We start from the raw sequence: 26,966 nt of genomic DNA, 5'->3' as shown, positions 1-26,966 counted from the left end.
CACAGATAATGCAAACCCTCACAGCTATGACTGGGAAAAAAGAACGAGGGCTCCCCCTCCTGGAAGATCTCTGGACCCATTTACCTTTCTTTTTCAATCAAAAAGGAAAAAGTGTTTCTATTTCCACTGCTTGTCCAAGGATGTAAGTATTGGTAAGACCTTAAATATTCAGTCATTTCATTGACCAACCTATTGGCTTACAGTCAAATTTTACTGCAATTCATTCCATAATACAGCAAAGAAAATCTTCACTTCTATCTTCTTAGCATTACTTTTCCACTGTGAACCACTAGAAACTTCCCAGTTTAGAAGAATGGAGGAAGAGGAGGAAAACAAGAAGAAAGGAGTATATCTGGAGAATCCACATAGCATTTTTAGTGCTGGTAGAAACCAGGATGGAAGTCATAACCAGGTAGGCCAGTTAACTGACCCCAAGGTGTCATAGGCAATCCCCACCCAGAGGAGGCCTCCTATGTCGTGGGAAAGGGTCTAGCCCTAGAGTAATATCAGAGAATGCCAGTTCTCTATAGGAAGCTTTCTTCCAAGAGGAAGAGAATGGAGCTGAGCTGGGAAAGCCCTGATATCCCTCCACGATTGACACATTGAATAAATAACTTCACCAAAGAGTGACTAAAGGGGTGGAGAGAAAAGTGCTACCCCAGTAGAGATCCCTTCACCAGGAAGACAACATCAAGATGAGGAAAAAACATCACTCCTCTAAAATATATTAATACCAAGGCACTGAGGTAGGCAATCATGGCTCACTTGGGGGTCTAAAAATGGGACTATGAGGCTGTACTACAGAGGTCAGCACAAACTGAGATGTGACAAAGAAGTTCTCTAGAATACATACTAAGAATTTTGGTCTTTATCATAAGAATTAAAGTTCTAAGAGATTACCTAGGAATAAACCTAACCAAAGATATAGAAGATCTGTATGATGAAAACTATAGAAAACTTATGAAGGAATTAAAGGAGACACAAGGAAATGGGAAAAGATTCCATGCTCACGGATCAGAAGAAAAAATACTGTTAAAATGTCATTACTACCCAAAGCAATCTACACATTCAATGCAATCCCAATCAAAATTGCACCAGCATTCTTCTCAAAGCTAGAACAAACAATCCTAAAATTTGTATGGAACCACAGAAGACCTGGAATAGCCAAAGTCATATTGAAGAAGAAAACCAAAACGGGAGGCATCACCATCCCAGACTTTAGCCTCTGCTACAAAGCTGTCATCATCAAGACAGTATGGTATTGGCACAAAAACAGACACATAGACCAATGGAACAGAATGGAGAACTCAGAACTGGACCCACAAATGTATAGCCAACTAATCTTTGACAAAGCAGGAAAGAGTATCTAATGGAAAAAAGACAGCCTCTTTAACAGATGGTGCTGGGAGAACTGGACAGCAACATGCAGAAGAATGAAACTAGATCACTTTCTCACACCATACACAAAAATAAACTCAAAATGGGTAAATGGCCTGAAGGTCAGGTAGGAAACCATCAAAACCCTAGAGGAGAAAGCAGGAAACAACCTCCTTGACCTCAACCGCAGCAATTTTTTACTTGACACATCCCCAAAGGCAAGGGAATCAAGAGCAAAAATGAACTATTGGGACCTCATCAAGATAAAAAGTTCTGCACGGCAAGGGAAACAATCCATAAAACTAATAGGCAACTGATGGAATGGGAAATGATAGTTGCAAATGACATATCAGCTAAAGGGTTAATATCCAGAATCTATAAGGAACTCACCANTAGATGCTGGCAAGGATGTGGAGAAACAGGCACCCTCCTACACTGTTGGTGGGAATGTAAACTGGTGCAGCCCCTCTGGAAAACAGTGTGGAGGTTCCTCAAAAAATTAACAGTAGAACTCCCCTATGGCCCAGCAATAGCACTGCTAGGAATTTACCCAAGGGATACAGGAGTGCTGATGCATAGGGGCCCATGTATCCCAATGTTCATTGCAGCACTCTCAACATTAGCCAAAACGTGAAAAGAGCCTAAGTGCTCATCAACTGAGGAATGGATCAAGAAGATGTACTTCATCTATACAATGGAATACTACATGGCAATGAGAAAGAATGAAATATGGCCATGTGTATCAACATGGATGAAACCTGAGGGTGTTATGCTGAGCGAAATAAGTCAGGCAGATACCATATGTTTTTATGTATAAAAGGATTAGGAGGAACTTAACGGAGGACCATGGGGGAGAAGAAGGGGAAATATAGTTCGGGAGAGGGAGGAACGCAAACCATGAGAGACTTTTGAATGCTGAGAACAAACTGAGGGCTGACGGGGGTGGAGGAGAGGGGAAGGGGGGTGATGGGCATGGAGGAGGGCACTTGTTGGGATGAGCACTGGGTGTTATATGGAAACCAACTTGACAATAAACTATTTAAGAAAAAAAATAAAGTTCTAGGTGAAGAGGGAACTACTGAACAGCTTTAAACAAAGAAGTAACCTGATGAGGTTCTAATTTTAAAAAATTACCCTAGCTAGAGAGTGGAGAACAAGTTGGAAATGACAGAAGAATAGATGAGAGACGACCAATGAGAAGGTTTTTTAATTACCCCCGGTGAGAGATGATGGTTGGCTTAGAACAGAGGGTGACAGAAAGGTTGACAATGAATAATAATAATGACGATAATAATAATATAAATGAGCAGATGATGTTTATCAAACTCTTCCTATGTGTACTATTCTAAAATCTTTACATTTTATAGATTATTTTATCTCCACAATATCCTTATGAAATAGGTGCTATTATCCTCATTCTATAGAAGAGGATTTCCAGGTTTGGAGAGATCAAGTAAATTGTATTAGCAAGATTATATAGCTGGTAAGTGCTGGAACCAGGATTTGAACCCAGGTACTCACTCTGCTTCCAGAGCCCAGTCTTCAACTGTGTACTTCCCCAATTCAGGGCAAGGCAGATCTCTCTTCTGCTTTCACAGCAATCAGCCCTTGGTCTGTCCTCCACTCTGAATTTCTGGCCTGCTGCCACTTTCTTACCAAGGAAAATAATACTATATATCTACCTTTTCCTCCTGAGTCAACCCCCACTGTAGAAGCTCTGGTCATCTATTGCCTGATGTAGGATTACAGTTTCCTGTGTTCCCCTTCAGCTCTCTCAGGAGTGATTCTCTTGATCTCTGACAAAGTTCAATGCAAGTAAATAGTATAAATAACCACTCTTTTAGTTCAGCTTTCTGATTTCTGCCAGAAGCAGCACGCACTGGCCGAAGTCCTTTACATTCTCACATTAACAATTTGGTACAGGAAGAAGTAAAGTAAACATGATAAATTCTTCAGAGGTAGAACATCAAACTATTAGCAAAATGAGAGGCATTATTTTTTGTAATGAGATTTTATTGTGTCATTGTATTGCATAAGAAAACAAAGCAAATAGGAAATAACAAACACTGCTAAATTAGTAAACAGAGCATTTGGGGAGTTTACTTCAATTCTTCCACTGGAAATATGGAGCTAATAATATTTCTCACCTACGTATTTATAGGACTATTGAGGAGATAAAGTGAGATCATAGATGTGAAAGCATTTTTGAGTTTTACTTTGAAAGAATTATATAAGATTTTTGTGAGCCATCCCCAAATAATCCCAATGGTTTTAGGAAATTCAATTCCATAGTAACAAACAACTCCAGAGTCTTTATGGCTTAAAACAGTAAAGGTTTATTTCCTGTTTGTGCTACTTATTCAACGAGCCGGCAGGGAGACCGTTCATCATAGTTACTCACAATGGACCAGCCACCATTTCAGACACTTCCAAATGCAATTGCAGAGGGAAAGAGAATGCTCTGAAGGGTTTCGTACATATAAATTAATGCTTCATCCCAAATACTCCAACTCAGTGATCAGAAAGAGTCACCATGTGGCCAAAAGGCAGAAAGCCAGAAACACTGATGGACACCACAACCAGAAATAGAAACTAAGCCTAATATTTGGAGAGTATGAAACACATCAGTTATAGAAACTATCAAAAACTAAACTTCGTGCTACAAATTCAGTCTTGTTCTAATGCTAGGTATAACAGACACTTGACTAATTTTCCCTTCCCTTCAGCTAACAGTGCTCCAAATTTCTTAGTCTTGTGGTCAGGATAGATTTAATTCTCATCGATAACTCCAAGGTCAAACCCAGATTAGCTTGGCCCACCTTCCTAATTACAATTTTGAGTTCAGGGATTAGCACGTGACCCATGTCAGTTCTGGGAATTTGCTGGAGATGTTGGCTTTCTCTTTCCTATTGGATTCCAACATGGAAGCAAATAGCCCTAGGGATCACTGACAGCATCTTGGGACCATGAGTGAGGAGGCTGCCAGAAATAAAATCTACAAGGAAGATTCAGGGCCAAGAAATGCAAAGAAAGAAACAAGACCAAGCCTCTCCTGAGGCCAGCCCTATTTCTGGACTTCTCAGTTATATGATTTGTTCACTTATTTTATTGTCTAAGTCACTTTGACTTAATTTCCCTTTTAGGCCCAATCAACCAAATACCAGTTAAGAACATTAGTAATATATACAAGATCAGTTATATTTTTATATAATAGTGTACTTTTAACTCTGCATTTGCCTTAAGGAATGAGTCACAGAAGGCCAAGCCAAAATGCATCTGGTGGTTGTCCCAGGATGTTGCCTGCGTCTGTGATCCCACAGGCCAAACCCCAGGAGCTTTCGCAACGAGTACCACAGTTTCAGTGTTCTCTAAAGATCTTCCCACATTTGATGAAACACTGTTATGTCATGAACGCTATAAAAAGTAACCATCAGGGAACTTGAGGGGGAAAGAGCCTAATATTCTTGCCAGAAGAGGAGGCAGAAAGATGGTACAATATTCATTTCAGAAAGAGAAATAGTCCTGACTCTTAAAGAGAAATTATCTCTAAACCATAAAATAAAACCCAAAACAGAGATGGTGTCCATAGGACACTTGCATAATAAGGAAGTGGCCTAAAGGCATTTGCACCACTCAGGAAATATGTGAGACACCCATGTTTATGCAAAAGGCACAAAAGAATTCATGTATGGGGCAAATGAGCCTGGAGATTGGGTGTGTGGCGCCTCACCGATCCCAGGCAGAACCACAGCTCTTCAGTTTTAGTCAAATGGTGCCCAGTGAGGAATGTACAGCATTCAAGTTTGGGAGGCAGGGCAAGATGATAGCGCTCCTCTATGGACACTGCTGAGTGAGAGACGAGACAAATAAGAGGCCTTACAGAGAGCCATTAACAAACATCATTGTTGAGGTGCCTGGGTGGCTCAGTCAATTAAGTGTCCGACTTCGGCTCAGGTCATGATCTCACGGTTCACGGGTTCGAACCCTGCATCTGGCTCAGAGCCTGGATGGAGCCTGCTTCAGATTCTGTATCTCTCTGACCCTCCCCTGCTTACGCTGCCGCGCCCCCCCCTCAGAAATAAATAAAAACATTTGAAAATTTTTTTAAAAAAACAAACACCACCACCATCTTCATAACTTTCTCCTGAGCCTCGGCTCCCCGGCATTGGTGGGGAGGGCACAGTGCCCCCCAGCATTCCTTCACTCATAAGACTAACGGCCTTGCAAGTGACAGGCACAGTCAATGAGCTAGGACTGCAGATATGAACAGACAAAGTCCCAGCCCTCCTGGAGCAAGTGTGCATTTTAGTTGCAGGGAGAGAGGCAGGAATAAACAGGCAAACTTGCACACTGATAACACAGTTAAAGAAACGATGGATGCTATGAAATGAGCACCTTGCCTACCAAGACTCCCTTAGGAAGCCTGCACATTTGACATTTCAGTATAGGCAACCTCAAGGTTATCCTATCTGATGAGGCCACTGGGGCATCTGTCCTCCAGGGGGCACCCAACAGTCCTTCAGGCTATTTAAAAAAAAAAATAGTAAATTCTGTGTATGTTTTAACAAAGAAATTTAAAGTTGAGGTTGTTAATGTTTACTGTGAAGATTGTCTTAACTCTTTATATACACACATACATAGTTACATTTATATGTAATGTATATATATGTATGTATGTAATATACGGATATATGGATATATACATACAAACACAAAGTAAATATATGTATATTGAGAAGGTTCTCTTTTTTTCCTAGGTAGGTATTTGATCTAGGCAACATATTTGGATCTTTTTTTTTTTTAATATAGTTGACACACAATGTTAAATTAGTCCCAGGTGTATAACATAGTGATGTGACAATTCTATGCATTACTCAATGCTTGACATGATTAAGTGTAATCATACATTGTTACACTATTACTGACTATATTCCCTATATGCTGTATCTATGCAACTTACTTATTTTATAACTGAAAGTTTGTACTTCTTAATCCTCTTTACTTATTTCATCCATCCTACCATTACCCTCGATCTGGCAACTACCAGTTTGTTCTCCTAATGTGTTTGTTCATTTGTTTTGTTTCTTACATTCCACATCTAAGTGGTATTTGTTTTCCTCTGACTTATCTAACTTAATACCCTCTATGGCCATCCATGCTGTTGCAAATAGCAACATCTCATTCTTTTTGAAGGCTGACTAGTGTCTCATCATCTTCTTCATAATCAAAGAAAATGAGTGTGGCCCTTGTGTCACCAAGACGTGGATGCGAAATGAAGAAAGTATGACTGTGTGTAATGATGTCTGTTTCATACAATGACACCAGCTAACACATAGGGAAAGCACTGTGCCGAGTACTGTGCATACATCATCTCAGATAATCTCCAAGAACTTTAATGAGCTGTTGCTACTTCAGTACCATTTTTACAGATTAAGAAACTGAGGTTTAGGAGCAGTTCGAAGGGCTGCCCATAAAAACTCTTTTGTAGAGTCATGTGTTCTCCCAAATGGTATGTTTTTCCTGGAAAATGAGTCAAAACAAGGAATATCTGCACTCCCTCTTGATTAATAAATCCACTAACCTTCCTAGAATGTTCTTTGTCAAAGAAAAGAACCTCTCAAAACTAAGAGACAGTGGAAGGTACACATAAATTCAACCACCTAGAGTAGTTACTCTCAGTCCCTTGACCTTAGGGAGAGCATCATCAGGCTTGTCTAGGTAGCTTCATCTCCCCTCTACACCTCACAAACACAGACAGTGGCTAGGCAAGCTTTCAGACCTCAGTCTCCCCAGAGCAAATCTACCTGGCAGTATCATAAAACTTCTCTTTTCTATCCTCAGAATTTAGTGTAGTGTTCCAGCTTCTGCAAGACTGTTGTAGAGCTAGTAATGGCCTATAAATAGTAATTTGTCTACAAAGAACTAATTTTGGACAATTACCAGGGGAACAAATTAAATTTCCCTCTGAGATTAATTTAATCACAGTATTTTTTTCCCTCCAGGGTGTTTAGATGCATATAACATTTAAAGGCTTTTAACTGGGTCCAAAAAATGTTAGCTTTTCTTTTGTGACATCTGAAAAAAAGCAAAAATNAGTATTTAATTCTTCTCCAAAGAGCTAAGATATAGAACAAAAGAATGCCATACAAAAGAGGAAAGAAATCAAAAGTTGTATTTCAGTGGGAATTTCATTGGGCATCCCTAATGATTTGTTTGCCTATTTCTGTTTTGCCAAAGTTCTTTGTACCTCCTCCTTATAGATCTACCAACTATAGGGAGTAGGTCCTCAGCTTTGACCTATTGGCCCATCTTATACCAGGGCTTAAGAGGCCTTGAAGGAGCACAGTAGGCATTTACTTGGGTCAAAATGGAGCTGGTTTGCTCAGGTCCATTTCCTGAACCACCAGAGTGTCTTTGGACAGCACAGTGTATATGAACCGCTTTCTTTATTAGGACTAAAAATCAGACCATGTGCACACTGCTGTGTCGCCTGGGAACTAGTCCAAATTTCAGGCAAGACCTCAGCATTTATGATAATAACAAAGGCACAATGGAAAAGTCCAGTTAATGAGGAGATACCCATAAAAAAAATTTCCCAAAGGGCTGAGGGGTTATAATAACACACTACAAATAGTCTAATCCTTCTTAGGACTCTACCTCTTACACTAGGTTGCTACACAAATAACACCATGCAAGCTTCTCCTGAACCCTTGGGGATCAAATGAGTAAGTGAGTGAATCTCTGAATTCCCATCCTCTTTAGGGTGCTGGGCAATAAATCTAAGTTTAGACAAACCACATCACCTGCCTTTGCGATTTTTGTTTGTTGGGTAGTTTTTAATTGAGAGTAGAGGTTTTGAAAGGAAAAGATCAAGGACTGGTTGGGACACAGGAAGGGAAAATTCTCTACATGGAGTGCAAAAAGAAAGTCTTCAAAAGCATCTTCTATCAGATGGGGAGAAATGGTGGGGGAAAGGGAGAGAGGCAAACCATGAGAGACTCTTGAATGCTGAGAACAAACTGAAGACTCATGGGTGTTGGGGGGAGGGGGGAGATGGGCATGGAGGAGGGCCCTTGTGGGGATGAGCACTGGGTGTTATATGGAAACCAACTTGACAATAAACCATTTGTAAAAAATAAATAAAAAATAAAAAAAGCATCTTCTATCATTAAAACACAGTAACAATAATAATTTATAAATAAATTGAAGCGTCAATCTTTTATTTTTTGTGATGACATCATCTACAAAGAGTTTAGTGAATTTTCACCAAATTTGGAAGTTTCACTTAGGATGCTCTGAGTTAAACAAAGACTAAATTTGCTTCAGGGAAATGGAAACAGGGCTCCCTAGAGACATACATAAATATAGGCAGTTGTCTTCTGTAGGAGCTGACAGAGAGACTCAAAAAGAACTTCATGTGAGTGCTGAGCAGAGCAAGAGGTACCATGATGTGAGCAGAGAAAATATACAGTGGCTTCAAATGTAAGTCTCCAATCAAAACTCATTAAGACAGATGGTCTAAGTTGCTGAGCTGCTTCTCACAGGAACAATTCTAAGTACTAGGATCCAGGGTGAGTTATATTGGGGATTTGTTTACTCAATAGTTAATGATCCACCTAAGTATCACTATGAGGCCAGTTAGGAATAACAGTGAGTGCACAAAGCAGACCGGATCCTCTCCCCTGCTTCCCTAATAAAGGAATGAGTGAGTGAGTGAGTGAGTGAGTGAGTGATTGAGGGGCTCCTGGCTGCATCACCCACACCATCGCCACCATCTCATTCTACTTCCTTCTCACTCCTATCCCCCAATGCAGTCCTCTTTTACATTCCCCCTCCTGATTCACGCCATCGCAGGTTCAAAAACAAAGCTCATCTTGATTCCTAGGCAAGTATGTCAGTTTGAGGGAGAAAAAGCCAGGGAGGTTGATGCACTTGGCAGAAGAGGATCAGGAGTCATTTCATGGGAAGAGAAGCCTGTGCTCTGTGTCCCTCCAATGAGGGTCACCTGTGGTGATATAAGTAAGACAAAGGATTTGAAGAGGGTGGAGAAGGGAAAACCTAGGGGTCTGACTATGGTACCCGGCCTGAGGATTTTAGGAGAAACTGATTTTCCCAAATGGTTATTATATTATTCTTAACAACAAAGGATGTTAAGCCATTTTAGATATTCTCTTCCCACAAGAGTCCTTTCCAGAGGAATTTTGCCTATATCCTCAATAAGGAAAGTGACACCCAGAAAGGCTAAAAATACTTGCCGAGGCCAAGCCAGTCATGGCCCACAGCGCCCCCTCCCTGGGCCAGTAGGAAATTATCTGGATCCAGACCTGAAGAAGAATCCCAACTGGACTGTGAGCTCCTTGAAGAAAAATACTACCGAGTCTTGTTCACTTCTATGGTTCTCACCTCCATGCCAGGCACACAGAAATTCCTCAATAGTTGTTGCCCTTTATAATGTAGTTTCTAAGAATACTTTTAATTTTTAAAAATGAACGATTGGGACCTCATCAAGATAAAAAGCTTCTGTACAGCAAAGGAAACAATCATCAAAACTAAAAGGCAACCGACGGAATGGGAGAAGATATTTGCAAATGACATGTCAGATAAAGGGTTAGTATCCTAAATCTATAAAGAATTTATCAAACTCAACACCCAAAAAAACAAATAATTCACTGAAGAAATGGGCAAAAGACATGAATAGACACTTCTCCAAAGAAAACATCCAGATGGCCAACTGACACATGAAACGATGCTCAACATCACTCATCATCAGGGAAATACAAATCAAAACCACAATGAGATACCACCTCACACCCATNCGCCACCATCTCATTCTACTTCCTTCTCACTCCTATCCCCCAATGCAGTCCTCTTTTACATTCCCCCTCCTGATTCACGCCATCGCAGGTTCAAAAACAAAGCTCATCTTGATTCCTAGGCAAGTATGTCAGTTTGAGGGAGAAAAAGCCAGGGAGGTTGATGCACTTGGCAGAAGAGGATCAGGAGTCATTTCATGGGAAGAGAAGCCTGTGCTCTGTGTCCCTCCAATGAGGGTCACCTGTGGTGATATAAGTAAGACAAAGGATTTGAAGAGGGTGGAGAAGGGAAAACCTAGGGGTCTGACTATGGTACCCGGCCTGAGGATTTTAGGAGAAACTGATTTTCCCAAATGGTTATTATATTATTCTTAACAACAAAGGATGTTAAGCCATTTTAGATATTCTCTTCCCACAAGAGTCCTTTCCAGAGGAATTTTGCCTATATCCTCAATAAGGAAAGTGACACCCAGAAAGGCTAAAAATACTTGCCGAGGCCAAGCCAGTCATGGCCCACAGCGCCCCCTCCCTGGGCCAGTAGGAAATTATCTGGATCCAGACCTGAAGAAGAATCCCAACTGGACTGTGAGCTCCTTGAAGAAAAATACTACCGAGTCTTGTTCACTTCTATGGTTCTCACCTCCATGCCAGGCACACAGAAATTCCTCAATAGTTGTTGCCCTTTATAATGTAGTTTCTAAGAATACTTTTAATTTTTAAAAATGAACGATTGGGACCTCATCAAGATAAAAAGCTTCTGTACAGCAAAGGAAACAATCATCAAAACTAAAAGGCAACCGACGGAATGGGAGAAGATATTTGCAAATGACATGTCAGATAAAGGGTTAGTATCCTAAATCTATAAAGAATTTATCAAACTCAACACCCAAAAAAACAAATAATTCACTGAAGAAATGGGCAAAAGACATGAATAGACACTTCTCCAAAGAAAACATCCAGATGGCCAACTGACACATGAAACGATGCTCAACATCACTCATCATCAGGGAAATACAAATCAAAACCACAATGAGATACCACCTCACACCCATCAGAATGGCTAACATTAACAACTCAGGAAACAACAGATGTTGGTGCAGATGCAGAAAAAGAGGATCTCTTTTGCACGGCTGCTGGGAATGCAAACTGGTGCATACTCTGGAAAACAGTATGGAGGCTCCTCAAAAAATTAAAAATACAACTAGCCTATGGCCCAGCAATTGCACTATTAGGTATTTATACAAGGGATACAAGTATGCTGTTTCAAAAGGGCACATGCACCCCGATGTTTATAGCAGTACTATGAACAGCCAAAGTATGGAAAGAGCCCAAATGTCCAGTCTATCAATGGATAAATGGATAAAGATGGTATGGTAGATAGATAGATAGATAGATAGATAGATGGATGGATAGATAGCAAGCTAATTCACATTTGAATTAAACAAAAAGTCAACTAACTTTCATACTCAAAAAAATTTAATTTCAATATATCCCAGGAGTACTTTTGAATGAGTTGATCATTTTCTTCAGTCAGTGTAAGTTGAGATGTGCTTAAAGGTGACTGATCCTTGACTTTTTGAGTGACCAAATGGTTTCCCAAATCTAGACAGGGTCTGAAGAGCAATGCGTATTGGTAGGTTTCCAAATCAAGTCAGACCTTTTTTTTTTTTTTAGAGGGAACATACCTCAAAACAATAAAGACCATATATGAAAAACCCAAACCTCACATCTTAATAGAGAGAAACAGAGCTTTTCCTCTAAGATGAGGAACAGGACAAGGATTTTCACTCTCATCACTTTTATTAAACACAGTGCTGGAAGTCCTCACCACACCAACCAGACAAGAAAAAAAATAGAGACATCCATACTGGTAAAAAAGTTGTCAACCTGTCACTCTTCACAGATAGTATGACACTATACACAGAAAACCCTAAAGACTCCACCAAAAAATCCACTAGAGATAATAAATGAATTCAGTGAAGTTTCAGGATACTACATTAATACCCAGAAATCAGTAGCACTCTAATACACCAACAACAAAGCATCAGAAACAGAAATCAAGAAAACAACTCCATTCACAATTGCACCCAAAAAACCCAAAATACCCAAACATAAACCCAACCAAAGAGGTAAAAAACCAGGACTCCAAAAGTTCTAAGACACTGATTAAGGAAACTGAAGATGTCACAAACAAATAGGAAGATATTCCCTGCTCATCGACTGGACGAATCAATACTGGTGGGGTTTTATTGTTTTTTGGTTTTTGGGTTTTTTTGGTCTTTGTCCTCAGTTCCTTTTTTTTTTTTTTATAGTTTATTGTCAAGAAGTCAGATCATTTTTATGTAATTGTGACATTGTATTTTACCATTCTTTCATAATTTTTTAAAAAGACATTATTACCAACATGAAGAACTTCAAGAAAGTAATCCCTCTCTTCTTAGAAAATTGTCTTCCTAAATCAGATTTGGTAAAAATGCCAATCATAAGTCTAACACCACTTATTATCACATTTAATATTACAATGTCTTATACTGTTATTTCATTCATGTATATAAAATACCAAGAGGAGAGCAAACTCTTGAAGGAGTAAGAGTTATTTTATACTTTTAAGTCCCTAAAGTGCTTAACAAAGTGACAAACACCTACTAATTACTCAATACAAGGCTGATAAACCCAACAGGAAAAAATACAAAATAGGGGAAAGAAGCAATTCTATTTCTGAGAACAAAATGTGAGCTAATATAATTGTAACTCACAACACAAACCAGTAATTTCCAGTACAAAACCTAGAGAACTACCTTTGCCAAAATAAGATAGGCACTAGCATTGAGATTTTTCACATTTTTAGCCCAACATCTTCATATAGTTTATTAACTTTCCCATATCAGAGAGCCAGGGAGAAGGGAAAAAAAATCAAACATTTCTTTAGCTTATTTTCTCACCTAGAAATGTCTGAACAATGCTGTCTCTGCAAAACATTATGAAGAAGTTCAGCCCATTTGTGCTTCTAACCTCAAAAACGTCTTGCCGAGAACAACGGCGTTTTTGTGGCATTTGGTCTACAAGAGTATTTAAAATATCACAACATGGAACTAAGTGGTTTGCAAGAATCATAGAAACTCAACTTGGAAAGGAATCTTTAAAGTTCAATTATTTATTCCATCCTTCTGCTTCCATATAGAACCCCACCTAAAGCAGTACTGTAACAGCCTTGGGAAAAAAAAAACAACTTTATGCTTATTAAGATAGAAAGCAAGAATATGCTTAGAAATTAGGTTGGTGGTAAGGACAGTTAATTATAGAAATTAGAAACTCATTAAGTCATCAATTCATAATGATTAATGGTCCAATGTCAACTATAGTGAGGTATCCAGTTATAAGATACATGGTTCTGTCTTCAACTGTGTTGTAGTCAATATTTTTTATTACTAACGTAAAACAGTGATTCTCAATCCTGTTGGCTCATTAGAATTACCCAGAAAGCTTTAAAAATATACTAATGCTTGGACTCTGCTTCCAGAACTCCTGATTCAATTGGCCCATTGGATTAGACATCAGTGAAGATGTAGAAGACATGCTCTCAAGTCTGCATATGACATAATAATGAAATAAATAGTTTATGACAGAGGAAATTGTATCTGTTGTGTGCCAAGTTCTAGGAAAAACAAGAGAAAGAGAGAAATGTGACACACTCTTTGTCATTAATGATGAAAATGAGATTAATAGAAGATTAAGAGGAATCAATTATTACCAAAAAACCAGTGGAATCTTAGAATGCATTAATAATTCTACTTCCAGCTTCTCAAATAACTTCTAGAATATGGTTTCTTACTTTGGAACAACCCACCTTAAGGGATTATAGAAAAGCTGAAGATCTTTAGGAGAAAAAAAGGAGGAAATTGAAGATGACTATCCTGGAGATGAGTCTACTCAATGAACCCAGGTTTAGAACTTTAAACACATTATCAGGTTTGGCATGTGAACCAGAAGACATGTTTGCTCTGCTTTGTTCTCAGAAGGAAAGCTAAACCAATACAATAAAGCAAGAGAAAATCAATTTGGCTCAACTGTAGGAAAAACCGTTTAATGATCAAAACTATCCAAAGACAGAGTTCCAGAGAAGTTCCAAGTTTAGTCATTAAATACAAAGGTTCAAAATGTGTTATAGATAGGGGGACATTCCCAGTTTATGCCCACTGACTTGGCAAAATAACTAATAGGATCCCCTCTCATTCTTAAAAGTGTCCTGGTTTGGAAGAAAAATCATCTCTTCTCCCTAGTTTTGGAACATTATCAGAATAATTAATGAAAAATTGAGCCAGGTTGGGCCCCACACACACACCTCACCCTTCCCCACTAAAGAGAGGTGTTGAGTTCCCCTCTTGAAGAGTGATGGAAAGACTAGATATGCAGTCACTGAGAATTCTGGAGAGAGAAGTGAATGGGAAAGCTTTAAAGAATAATTCCACAACTAAGACTCCATAATGAACTTAAACCAACTTCCTTACAGTACCAGAAAAATGAGACATGTTTGACCATTTGTATAAAACAACTCTTCTTCCCTGGATGTCACCATCCACAACCTATCCAAAAAGCACCTGGACAGCCACAGCCGTAATGATGTGACCTTGTTTCACAGTAAGCTGGACAACCAAGGAGCATAAATGAAACCTAGAACACTTAGGGCTTCTAGAGAAATCAAGACAGGGGTAGCAACAGCCAGAGTTTTATACCACTGATCTGTATATAGGAATCTAATTGCAGTCCTCTGCTCAAGTGCGTCAAAGAACAGGCTCTTTCCCTAGTCAAGCAAGAATAGTCTTACAAAGATGTACACTCAGAGTTATAACTACAACCTTACACGCACACATTCATGCACTATGTGTACATTTATACACTTACATATATAGCTCCTAACCAATACCTGGGATCATAATTCAAGTATTTTCAAGTTTGACTTTCATGCCTACATAGTTTACCTTTGCAAGAAACTGCAGAAAAAGCCAGATTCAAAATACAACAGTAATCTGACCACTGGTTTCATAATCGTGGACATGAATTTGAGATGTTTTTAACACAAATGATTTAATTAATTTTCCAACTATAAAATGTAAAATATGGTACTTGCCATCTTTTCATAATATGATTCACAGAACCAAACTATTTGGTCCAGTAAAGAAAACTACAAAACAAGATAAAAACCACTTTGAGACCGCTGGGGTTGGTGGTTTTTCCGTTAACTTCTCAACTGTTACTACTCTTGCCCAATTTTATCCACATGATTGATTTATGGATTACGTTCATAAACCATTTGCCAACAAAGGAAACTGCATTTGTGGTGCTCCCTCCACACAGGAAGTTACTTTTCTTCCTGCTCCATCTTTTCATTTCTTGGTCTTGGTTTTAATTTGTACCACAATAGCCAGGCAATAATAGAGCTCTAAGAGTCTAATACCAAAATCAGCTTATTTTAATTCTTCTAATTGCAATTATGCATTGCTTGGGAACTTGTCGATTTCATGTCATTGCAATGAAGAAAGTAAATCTTTTTTTAAAAAATCTGTGTAGCTTTACTTGAAGTTTACTTCACAAACAGATGAAATGGAACAAGTTTATGAAGACAGTGAAATTATCTCAGACCTCCAACAGGTACGTAACAAACACTTCAGAGTTGTAGAGGTTAACTGGATTCTTTAGTTACCTTAATGCGTCATGTTAGAACATTCAGAAATAGGAATTCAGAGGCTAAAACCAAAGATTAACAGAGACCAACCAAATGAAAGAAACAAGGAATCAGACACTACATAACACTAAAGAATTACACTAAATAAATCAGATGTCAAAGAGATAAAATGTTTATACTTTTAAACTCTTAAACCCCAAAAGAAAATGTAGTAAAGCCCCAAAATTACCTTTTCTCCTCCAAGTAAGTTATTTATAAAGGAAACACTTCTGTCATATAGAACATAGAATAATTTACACGCTATTAACAGCACACGAAAAGCAGAGACTTGCAATGTTTGCTAATAAACCACTGTTGCTATGGGAATGCCCCAATACAAAACACAACAACCAACAACCAGAAACCCAAAACAAATGCAAGTTCCTGGCACTTTCCACAACTAATTCCAACTTATCGCACTGCTTGTCATCATCTGTACTCTTAGGCTGGTGCATAAACTGCTCTGATAATCAGACCTACTGGTGAGGATCCACCGTATGTTGGTGCTGCTGTTACGCTGCTCAGGAAGAAAAGAAAGAGAAACCCAAAGTTCTCATCAGGCTGGAAATTAAAGCAGGACTCGGATGTGTCTCAACATGTTGATATTTTAAGAGTCTCCCTCCTCCCTAAAATAATATTGAAGTGAGTTTTACCTTCCCCGTGGACTTGGATAGCCAAAATATGTGAGAATGATTTAAAAGTGTACTCAATTTCACTGAGCCTGAAAGCTTTTTATACTATTTCCTTCCTTTTTGTTGCAAATTCTTAACTGAGTGGGCTATACCATGCTCCCTTTTTGCATTTTTCTCTGCCCTCTGACTCCCAAATACTATCTTTAAAAAAAATAATAATAAAACTATTTTCTTCAGGTCTTCCAACTGCTCCCTTCTGACTTAAAGACGTTTTTCTTACAATATGGAGGTTCCTCAAAATATTAAAAACAGAAATGCCATATGGTCCAATAATTCCACTATTAGGTATTTACCCAAAGAAGACAAAAATACAAATTCAAAAATCTATATTTGGCCCTAGGTTTTTGCAGCATTATTTACAACAGCTAAGGTATGGAAGCAGCCTAAGTGTCTATGGATAGACAAAAAAGATAAGATGTGATGTATATACAATTGAATATCACACAGCCATATAAAGGATCTTGCCACTTACAACAACTTGGAGAGACCTAGCAGGTACCATGGTAACTGAAATAAGTCTGACTGAGACAAACACCATATGATCTCACTCATATATGTAATCTAAAAAACAAAACAAATGAAATGAACAAACCTAAAGCAGAATTAGACCTACAGAGAACAAAGTGATGATTGTAGGGGAGGTAGGGATAAAATGGAGGTAGGATGGGCAAAATGGATGAAGGAGAGTAAAGTATAGGCTTCTGGTTATGGAATGAATGAGTCACAGGAATAAAAGGTACAAGCACAGGGAATATGGTCAATAGTATTGTTACAAAAACCACGTGGTGAGCAGATGTTAGCTACACTTGTGGTCAACACAGTATAATATATAGATCTGTTGAATCAGTATGTTACATGCCTGAAACTAATGTAACATTATGTGGCAACTATACCCAAATTGAAGATCTTTTCAAAAATAAAATAAAGATGTTTTTNTGTTTCCTGAAAGGCTCCTTTCCTCTATCCTCTCTTTTTCTCCCCAATCTTTGCTCCTCCTACTCCTTCTTAGGCTCCCCCCTTTCCCTTTTCTAACTAAATGTGGGTTTCTACATCCATCCCTCCCTAGGTCAGCCATCACTCCTCAATAAGTTCTATTATTTTCCTAGCTCGAAGCACCTTCTTCCAACTAACATCCTTACTCTACAGCTGTAAGTTCACCCAGTTACATTCTGTATCACCTAGGCATCTCCCTTAGTAGATATCTAGTCTATTTCATCTGGAAGACAAAGAAAAATCCCTTTTCACTTTGTGACTCCTTAGCTCCTGGGAGCCTGTTACCTCATATTCAAATTTTCTTAAACACTTTTATCTCACCTACCTGAATGATAACTTCCTATGACACACCCCTCACGCCCAATTGGCTCTAACTCCAAGACTCTGCTCATGTCCCCCCTGCTTAATGTAGATGGTACAACAAACAACTCACATCCCTTCCCATTTCCTCTGACAAGACTTCCTCAAAAACTCACAAGCCACATCACACTAAGGATTTAGCATTACCTTTGCCGTGTTATCTGTTATCAAGTTTGTTCTCATGGGCTAGTCTTCTCTTCTTGAGTAGATCGTATATGCTCAGGTAGAAAGCAGAATCTGTACCCCCCGTTTTATAGCAAACTCCATAGCAGGCAACACATTGCCATTCTAAGCAGGTAAGGCCTTTTAGCATGAACTTCAGAGCCCACTAAAAATAGACTGCACATCTCATTTTCCTCACTTTTCTAAAATTGAGGTATAGTTAACACACCATGTTACATTAGCTTCAGGTGTACAGCACAGTGATTTGGCAAGTCTGTACATTAGAGGATGCTTATCACAAATGTAGCTCTGTCCTCTCACCATACAATGCTATTACGTAACACCATTGACCAAATGCCCTAGGCAATACTTTTTCTCTCAATGACTTACTCATTCCATACCAATTTCCTTGTGTATGTTTATCCCTGTGAGCTTTTTTTTTTTTTTTTAAATCTTTTTAATGTTCATGTTTGAGAAAGAGAGAGAGACAGAGTGCAAGCAGGGTGGGGAAGAGAGAGAGAGGGAAACACAAAATCCGAAGCAGGCTCCACGCTCTGAGCTGTCAGCACAGAGCCTGACATGGGGCTCAAACTCATGAACTAGGAGATCATGACCTGAGTTGAAGTTCAAGGCTTACCCAACTGAGCCACCCAGGCACCCCATATCCCTTTGAGCTTTATATTCTTTTTGTATACTACCTCAAATCTTTGAAAAGTAAGTAACTCAACAAATACACGCTTTTAGACTTAGAGTGGGCACACTGTGAATATAGTGAATTTTGAAAATAATTTTTATTTCTATAAAAAAGGGGACAGTGAATGTTCAATTCACCCATATACACAGGAACAAGAAGTTTTACTGTAATGCCAGCCTAGTCTCAGAAACACAGATACATCATTATAATGTGGGCCTACAGAGGTCCCGTAACCTCATTCAAGTTCACATGCCCAGAATAACAGTGGACTAATCATATTTTTCTACTCCACTCTTAACTACCTACTCTAAGAGAAAAGAGAAATAGAAACATAAAGCCCTGTATAAATGGATGGAGAAAATAAAAGTTTGTTTTGAAGGGAGTCTTGGTGATATCATTGTAGCACTAACTGCTGAGTCAGTCAAATTGTCCCACTCTTTGGAAAACCCAAATGATCACTGTTCTACTAAGCACAAAAATCACAAGAGCAATAGCAAATTCCATCCAACAACCGTGATATCAACAAGACATTTTAGGATTCTAGGAATACATCAAGATATCAGAATTGCAGTTTTTGGATGGAAGGCTTTCTGTATAAGCATGCAAAACAATTTGGTTCCATTTTCACCAACCTACATGCGCCTGTGCACACTTCCTGAACAGGATAATTTAGCTGCAGAAAAAAATCCTTTAGAAACTTCCCATCTATATTTGTGCATAAAATCCATTCAGATATTAAATGTGCAGCTTTACTGAAGTTTCTGAGTTTGCGGTAAGATAGTTGCATCACTCAAATGAGTTCATCTCCCTTCTCAGTTCTGTTAAAGTTCAAGAGAACTGAATGAGGGGGGCGCCTGAGTGGCTTAGTCAGTTAAGCGTCTGACTTTCGCTTAGGTCATGATCTCATGGTTCATGGGTTCGAGCCCCGCGTCGGGCTCTGTGCTGACTGCCGACTCGGAGCCTGGAGCCTGTTTCTGTCTGTGACTCCCTCTCACTCTCTGACCCTCCCCTCCTCACGCTGTCTCTCTCTCTCTCCTAGAAATAAATAACACATTAAAAAAAAAGACAGAGAGAGAGAGAGACCTGAATGAGGATGGTGTGTGCCTGTGCCTAATGAGGAAAAGGGCGAGAACAAGGACCCGTGGGAATCCCAACGTTCTCCAACACCATTTCTTTATTTTTAAACAACACCAGAAAATAGCCGTAATTAATCTAACACTTTTTCTGACATTTCTTGACATCAACACATCTTAATACAACTACAACTGTTTTCACAGCTTCCACCATTCACTTTGAACTCCGTTTAATAGGGATTATGAGTCTGGATGTTTGGCTGGCTTTCCCAAGTTTTCTAACATTTTTAACATTAACATATTTTAATACAACAACTGTTTTCCTCACTTGCGTTATTCATTCCTATTATTAACCAGGAAAACTTTGAACTCCTTTCTAACGAGAATAATAATTCTAGCGCTTGGCTGGCTCTCCCTACAGTCTCCAATCCCGCTTTGCTGTACACGTCTTGGCCGTCCAAAATCCCTCTTGTAATTTGAGGTCTTCTACCTTCCAGTTTCACAATCTCATGCCTAATTTGAGAATTAATTTCACCTAGACTCATTAACCTTGTCTTTTGTTAACGTTCTAAACGCTTTAGCTCTTACAGGCACTTTTGACCATTTTTGAAGCCTGTGCTATGTTCTGTAATATGCTTTGAAGCTTTAGGCTTTGTTGACAAATTCAGGTTCTCTAGGTATTGAAATATCTTCCTTCAGCCTTCAAAGACAAACATTGGCTTGGTCAGGCTCAGTGCTTATGGAAATCACACCATTTATCTGAGCTTTGTGGACATTTTTCTCCCAAGTCCTCACTTACAAACGTTAAGGGTAAGATTTAAGGTCATTCTTAGACTCCTATTTGTAAGATTTTTTATGTCCTTTATCTGCCTTTGTCCCCAGAGTATAAAGATTTTACAAATAGGTGTATGAGGGAAGGAGAGGGGATTTGGGAGATTTTGTCCTTTTGTTGGTGCTCTTTGTTTTTCAGGGTTGGTCAAAGAGCAGTATGGAATCATGGGAAAAACAGGCTTTGGAATCTGGCCAATGTGAATTAGAATCCCAGCTGCGCCCCCTAGTAGTTCTGGAGACGGAGACCCACTTCATCTGGCTGGGTCTGGTGGATGATCAGCAATGTACAAAGCCCCTGGACACAAAGCCAGAAGAATGGAAGCCACTATCTAGCTGTGCAACCTTGAGCAAGTCACTTAAGTGAGATCTCCATGCCTTTATGTTTCTACACTCAAAAGTGAGGCAAGAGGGGCGCCTGGGTGGCTCAGCCAGTTAAGCATCCAACACTGGCTTGGGTCACGATCTTGCAGTTCGTCAGTTAGAGCCCCACATCCGGCTCTGTGCTGACAGCTCAGAGCCCAGAGCCTGCTTCCGATTCTGTGTCTCTGTTCCTCCCCCTCTTGCACTTTCTCTCTCTCTCTCTCTCTCTCTCAAAAATAAATAAACATTAAAAAAATTTTAAGTGAGGCAATAAAAGATAATGAATATGCTCTTATTCATAGAACTGTGGTTAAGTGCAGTGAGTTTACTATATTGGAGTGCGTAGGGCCACTTTTCACATGGTAAGCACTGGGTGTGTGTATGCTATTACTATTATCACTATCTTTATTGCTATTACTATCACAGTTGGTCATGTATCTGTGGGTCAATATCCATGCTGAGAGTGTCAGGAAAATCTCCTAAAGTCTCCAAATGCTTTGCACAGAGTAGGCTCTCAATAAATATCTCATTGAATTATTATCATTTACACAGGGCTTATTTGGCAGGGCAGGGTGGGGGTCTCTACCACCACAGTCTTTATACTGTTAGTCTTCTTGCTTTCACTGCATTTGTTTCTCTACTGCTGCATCATCAGCAACTTCTATATCTTTGGAACCACAGATTTGCTAATTTGAGGGGATGATACTTACTACAAAAGTTTTGATTTTAGCCAATTTTTCAGTATCTTCCTAACATTGTTATTATTGATATCTTCCTATGTCCGATGCTTTATAGGAAATCTATAATTTATTTTGAATCCTTGCCCACCACCATGTTAGATTTGAAAGAAAATCCATATAAAATATTTAGTGCAGATCCTGGTACATAGTAAGCATGAGATATGTATGTATGTGTGTATGCTAGTCTTTCTGTTATCAAATGTTGTATATAAATTATCTCATTTAATCTTTAATAAATAATCCTATTTATTTATTATTCCACACTGAGCATGGAACCTGCTTAAGATTCTCTTTCTCTTTCTCTCTCTCTCTCCTCCCCCTTCTGCCCCTCTCCTCTGCTTGCACGCTAATTAAAAAAAAAAATAGTCCTATGAGGACAATTCCCTATTTCACAGATGAAATCACTGATGTTCAGAGAAATAAACAAATTCAGATCACAAGTTAGCAAATGAGAGAAAGCATTCAAACTATGGCCTATCTTATCCTAAAAAAAACACTCTTTCTACCACATTTAGGGAGACTTCACCAGTTCTCCCTTTTTCTTTTTAGGAAATAATTTTAGTTTATTCCCATCTCCTTTTCAGCCTTTAAGTGGGAATACTGCTCTTCCAATTATAAGCATTCTCCCTAAGATCTACTGAGTCTCTTCAAACCCATTTCCATTTGGGGCAATATCCTTCAAAGCAAGGTTGAGCAAAAGGCCCAGGCTTCCATCTTTCTTACCAACATATTTCATATGGTAAGTGGTTTAAAAGCCTTAGTATCAGACATAGATTCAGATCCCATGACTACACAGACTAGCTATAGGGTCATTGCGTGTTAGTCCACTTCAATCCTTACAATAATTCCAAAGTAAGTACTTGTATTATCCCCAATTTGTACCTGAATAGATGGGCTGAGAATAGTCACTGTATGGCCAGCCATCCTGTTGGGCGCTCCCAAATCAAGACAGTTCCAGCTGTGTATAGTGGGGACCCATGCCCATTTTAGATGGGCCTGGCTCATCCACTCTGAGCCACAATAGTGACAGATAGACCAGGGACACCTGTGCGCATTTCTGCTCTCACCTTCCCTTTCTCAACTCTTGTCCTTCTTGGTTTTGCCAGCTCCTAATGAATGAGTTTTGTTCTTTCCTTGGAAGGTTTTAACTTAGAGACTGAGCTGCCTTATTTGATCTGCTATAGTCATAGAATACTGTTCTACTGTTTTGTTGTTGTTAGGAAGCCCAAGAGAAAAGAGAGCTCTAGCCACATATGTAAGTGCTTTTGTTCAATATCATGCACACTCAAGAGAAAACCATCTCTGTATCATTGGTGTGGTATTACTTTTAAAAGATCTGAAATGGGGTGCCTGGGTGGCTCAGTCAGCTAAGCATCCGACTTCAGCTCAGGTCATCATCTCACAGTTCATGGGTTCAAGCCGCGTGTCGGGCTCTGTGCTGACAGCTAGCTCAGAGCCTGGAGCCTGTCTTCCGATTCTGTATCTCCCCCTCTCTCTGACTCTCCCCTGCTCACACGGTCTCTATCTCTCTCTCAAAAATAAACAAACATTAAAAATTTTTTGAAAAGATATGAAATAATCACAGCAAACTGTTAACATATATTTAATCTGGGTGGTGTCATTATTTCCTATACTGTTCCAGAAGTTTGAAATATTTCATAAATTAAGTAAAAACAACTAAATAAAAAAAACTGTATCATCTCACAAAAGGCAAATAAAATACAGCTTTCCTCATCGAGTTAGTACTCACATAATGAAAACACCTGTTTCACACTGGAAAACAAATAAATACTTAAATGCATAATTACTCCATAGCAGACTACGTATTACTGTTTTCCCCAAGGATTTTTTTTTTCATTTTTAATGTTTTTCCTTATATTTTAGAGAGAGAGAGAAAGACAGCAAATAAGCACAAGCAGGGGAGGGGTAGAGACAGGGAGACAGAGAATCTGAAGCCAGCTCCAGGCTCTGTGCTGTCAGCACAGAGCCCAACATGGTGCTTAAACTCATGAACCACAAGACCATGACCTGAGCCAAAGTCGGAGCTTAACCAACTGAGCCACCCAGGCACGCCCACAAGGTGTTAAAATAGACACATGTCTACTCTTCTGATTTGAGGTTTGATGGTTAAGGCTTTCAAGAGTCATCTTCTACAGCTAAAGGACTAACTATAGAATGGATAGAAAGGCATGGGGCCAAGTCTGGTGATGACCAGAGGTGCCAAATAACTACAGGTCAGGAAGCCACAGAGAGTGACATTTATCACCAATAGGAATTACAGCCTCATTCTCTCAGGCTAAGCAACATGTTCTTCAGCCTCCTGAGAAGGATTCCTTCTCTCAAAGGCAGACTTATGTTAACCAAACTTAAAAGACCAATGAATAAAATTGGGATGCAAATACATTATTTTACAATGAGAAATCTGTCATAGAGCCAGTGTACTGATTCCTTGTATAAAAACTGCCACTGAATAACAAAATATAATTACACGATTGGCACACTATGAGAAAAGAGCTGTTAGCTACCCTTGTTGAATATTTAATAGTACCAAGCTACACTAGCCCATGCATCCATCTCCATACATGGGAAAAACCTATCAATAAGAACAAAATGCTAAAAATTATCCATTGGCCAAAAGTCTCTGTCCTCTGGCTAGTGCCTAAATATGCAATGCCAAAGATCACCCTGCCTTCATAGTTATCAAAATCCTCTTTGAATTGAGACTTTCCTTCATGAAACGTGCTGCTGTACTCAATCTTTAAAGGCCAAATGTCGAGGACTCTAGATGCTGGCGAGGATGTGTTGAAACGGGCACCCTCCTACACTGTTGGTGGGAATGTAAACTGGTACAGCCCCTCTAGAAAAGTGTGGAGGTTCCTCAAAAAATTAACAATAGAACTCCCTTATGACCCAGCAATAGCACTGCTAGGAATTTACCCAAGGGATACAGGAGTGCTGATGCATAGGGGCACATGTACACAGCAGCATTCTCAACAATAGCCAAAACATGGAAAGAGTCTAAGTGTCCATCAACGGACGAATGGATCAAGAAGATGTGGTTTATCTAAACGATGGAATACTACATGGCAATGAGAAAGAATGAAATCTGACCATGTGTAGCAACATCGATGGACCTTGAGGGTGTTATGCTGAGCGAAATAAGTCAGGCAGAGAAGGACAGATACCATACGTTTGCACGTATAGCTGGATTAGGAGGAACTTAATGGAGGACCATGGGGGAGGAGAAGGGGAAAAATAATGGGGGAGAGGGAGGGAGGCAAACCGTGAGAGACTCATGAATGCCAAGAACAAACTGAGGGCTGATGGGGGTGGGGGTGAGGGGAAGCGGGGTGATGGGCATGGAGGAGGGCACTTGTTGGGACGAGCACTGGGTGTTATATGGAAACCAACTTGACAATAAACTATTTTTAAAAATAATAATAAAAAATAAATAAAGGCCAAATGTCACCCATAAATTCAACTTTACCAGTTTTCTTTCTTAGAGCTTATAAAAGACTATGTAACAATTTAGGTTGAATCATAGAAAGATGAGAAGATCTTTATGAGGTCCTGTCATGTAATTCGTGAAGTTGTTCATCAGTGTATTTCAAATTCCTAGAAGAGTGCCAGTCACTTAACAGAAAATAAGTATTTCTAACGTAAGTGGAGAAAATTCTCTTCAAAAAAATTTTTTAAAGCTTAAAGCCGCACATTTTTAATCATTCTCACTTCTCGCTTGATAAACAGAATCATTCAGGACCTTAGAACTTTGTCCTACATATACTTTTCCACAATGAGTCTGAGTTACTTAGATAGAATCCCCCAAAAGACATTCATCACCCATCAGCCAATACTATCACTTCTATCACTAAGTATTACCACAGAGGCCCATATATTCTACTGGCTCTATGTATTCCAGTGGCCAAATGGGCAGCAAAATGAACCAAGCATCAATTCTTGAAAAGGAAAGTTTATCTTCTTCCTATATCAAAGAACATACCAACCACTCTTACTGCATGACAAAAATCAGTGTATAAACATTACTAAAACCTATATTCATGGAAGATTATAGCACCTTGATACTAAAATGGGCCAAAACAAAGAAAATTTTTGGTGAAGTCATTAAGTTCTAGAAGGCATGAATCCAACTCTCCTTAAGGTAAAACTCATCCCAGCATGTGTATGTCATGTATGTTTTACTCACTGCGTACTGGAACTTTTCATTATATTCACGGTCATTGGCTTTCACTCTCCGTTCTTCTTCTAAAGAGAAAGAGAAATCAGGTATGAAATTAAATTTTTGACCCAAAGAAACATATAATTCATTAAACTAACATCACTTAGGTTACTTTGATTGTAGTCAAGGTTGCAAAAATTCTTTCCTTTGAAATTTGAAGGGCATTGGTTTTTTCCAGCCTAAATGTTGGAACATGTGTTGGAAAGTCCCAAAATGGAAAACTGAAATGTGCCTCATTGTAATTCTGATGCCAGCCATAAAACAAAACATTATATGTCTCCAATGTCTACATCCCTTTAGCTCCACAAAGACCCTTTCTCTTAACTCCAAGTAGTTCCTAAAGAATGCCCCTGAAAATCAAATGCCACCCTGAGATCTTTCTTTTTGCTACCAGTCACAAAATCAGTACAGCCAAACAAAACCATAAAGTGGCAAGTGAGGTCACTGACCTTATGGTCACTGACAAAAGGCTTTTTTTTTTTTAGGGAGAGAGAGGAAGAGTGCATGAGCAGAGGAGGAGGAGAGAAAGAGGGAGAAAAAGAACCCCAAGCAGGCTCCATGCTGTCAGCACAGAGCCCGATGCAGGGCTTAGGCCCACGATCCATGAGATCATAATCTGAGATGAAATCAAGTTTGGGTGCTTTTCTGACTGAGCCACCCAGGCGTAGTCAGAGGAGCTGCACATCATCAGGAGACTAAGACTTGCCCTTCTCTGGAAGTAGCCAAAATAAATATCTTCCAGGAAAAAAAATGCAAACAGTAGTACAAATAAAAAACTGAAAGAACACACTCAAAGATTATGATGGTGCAGAAATTAAAATTTGCAGAGGGAAAGAACAAAAACAGTGCCCCCAAAATACCAATAGAGCACGTTTTTGTAGTAAAAGTATCAAGTTCTGGCTCCATTTTACT

The 26,966-nt window shown here is 39.2% G+C and overlaps 1 protein-coding gene across 3 annotated transcripts in view; it reads right to left on the bottom strand.

Annotated features, from left to right (window-relative positions):
* The window catches only part of ATP8B4 (ATPase phospholipid transporting 8B4 (putative)), a 232,666-nt gene that overhangs the window by 163,961 nt on the left and 41,739 nt on the right, over positions 1 to 26,966 (bottom strand). For all 3 annotated transcript variants that reach the window (XM_077764430.1, XM_077764428.1, XM_077764429.1), the window contains exon 3: positions 26,022 to 26,080. In XM_077764430.1, coding sequence (XP_077620556.1) covers positions 26,022 to 26,080 — 59 coding nt within the window. The remainder of the gene's footprint in view (positions 1 to 26,021; positions 26,081 to 26,966) is intronic.

This window comes from Crocuta crocuta, unplaced genomic scaffold, assembly GCF_008692635.1.
Source record: "Crocuta crocuta isolate KB4526 unplaced genomic scaffold, BGI_CrCroc_1.0 scaffold102, whole genome shotgun sequence".
NCBI classification, from domain to species: Eukaryota; Metazoa; Chordata; class Mammalia; order Carnivora; family Hyaenidae; genus Crocuta; species Crocuta crocuta.
The sequence above is the reverse complement of the archived record's forward strand: the minus strand, read 5'-3'. Positions and strand labels throughout refer to the sequence as shown.